The sequence below is a fragment of the Tupaia chinensis genome, unplaced genomic scaffold, assembly GCF_000334495.1.
Source record: "Tupaia chinensis unplaced genomic scaffold, TupChi_1.0 Scaffold000146_1, whole genome shotgun sequence".
NCBI classification, from domain to species: Eukaryota; Metazoa; Chordata; class Mammalia; order Scandentia; family Tupaiidae; genus Tupaia; species Tupaia belangeri.
In genome coordinates, this window is record NW_006159616.1 from 7783288 (window position 1) to 7783862 (window position 575).

Genomic DNA, 575 nt, shown 5'->3' on the forward strand with positions numbered 1-575 from the left:
ATGGCTGATGTGAGAATGTAGTAAAAAAAATGCACGTAAAGCGCTTTGCACAGGGTCTGGCACGCAGTGAGGGCTGAACACACGTAAGCTGTTACTGTTAACATGCAGAACAGAAGACCGAGGCAGGGTTACAACGAGGACAATTCCAAGCGCTGAAGTGCTATACGGTACAACTTTTGGACAGCTAGGCGCATGCGCCCGTCCGCGGTCGCACAGCAAGCACGGGTGCTGCGCATGCGCCGGAAGTTGCAGTAGGGAAGCCAGCGAGGTCGGTTCCGCCCGACTCTAACATGGCGGCGCCCTTTGTCTGCTCTGAAGTGCCGTCTCCGGCCTTCTCGCGGCCGTGATGCACCTCCCTCTGCGGTGGGGTCTGGGACATGGCAGGTGAGGGCTAGCAATCGCCCGGGTCTGGGACAGTCTCGGGAGCCCGGGCGGAGGCAGCAGAGGATGGGGCGCAGCGGGACGCTGGGGACGGTTGTGTGGGGGAGGGGAGGAGGCGGAGTGGGACAGGAACCGGGGCTGAGGGGACACCGCGGAGCAGGAGGCTGACGGGCAGCGGGCGGGGGACGCTGCCG

At 63.3% G+C, this 575-nt stretch overlaps 1 protein-coding gene across 1 annotated transcript in view; it reads left to right on the forward strand.

The window, feature by feature from the left end:
* Positions 1-259: 259 nt before the first annotated feature.
* Positions 260-575, forward strand: part of ZBTB17 (zinc finger and BTB domain containing 17) — a 33795-nt gene continuing 33479 nt past the window's right edge. Inside the window, 1 exon segment of the mRNA XM_006145256.3 lies at positions 260-384. Coding sequence (XP_006145318.1) covers positions 378-384 — 7 coding nt within the window. The 5' untranslated portion in view covers positions 260-377.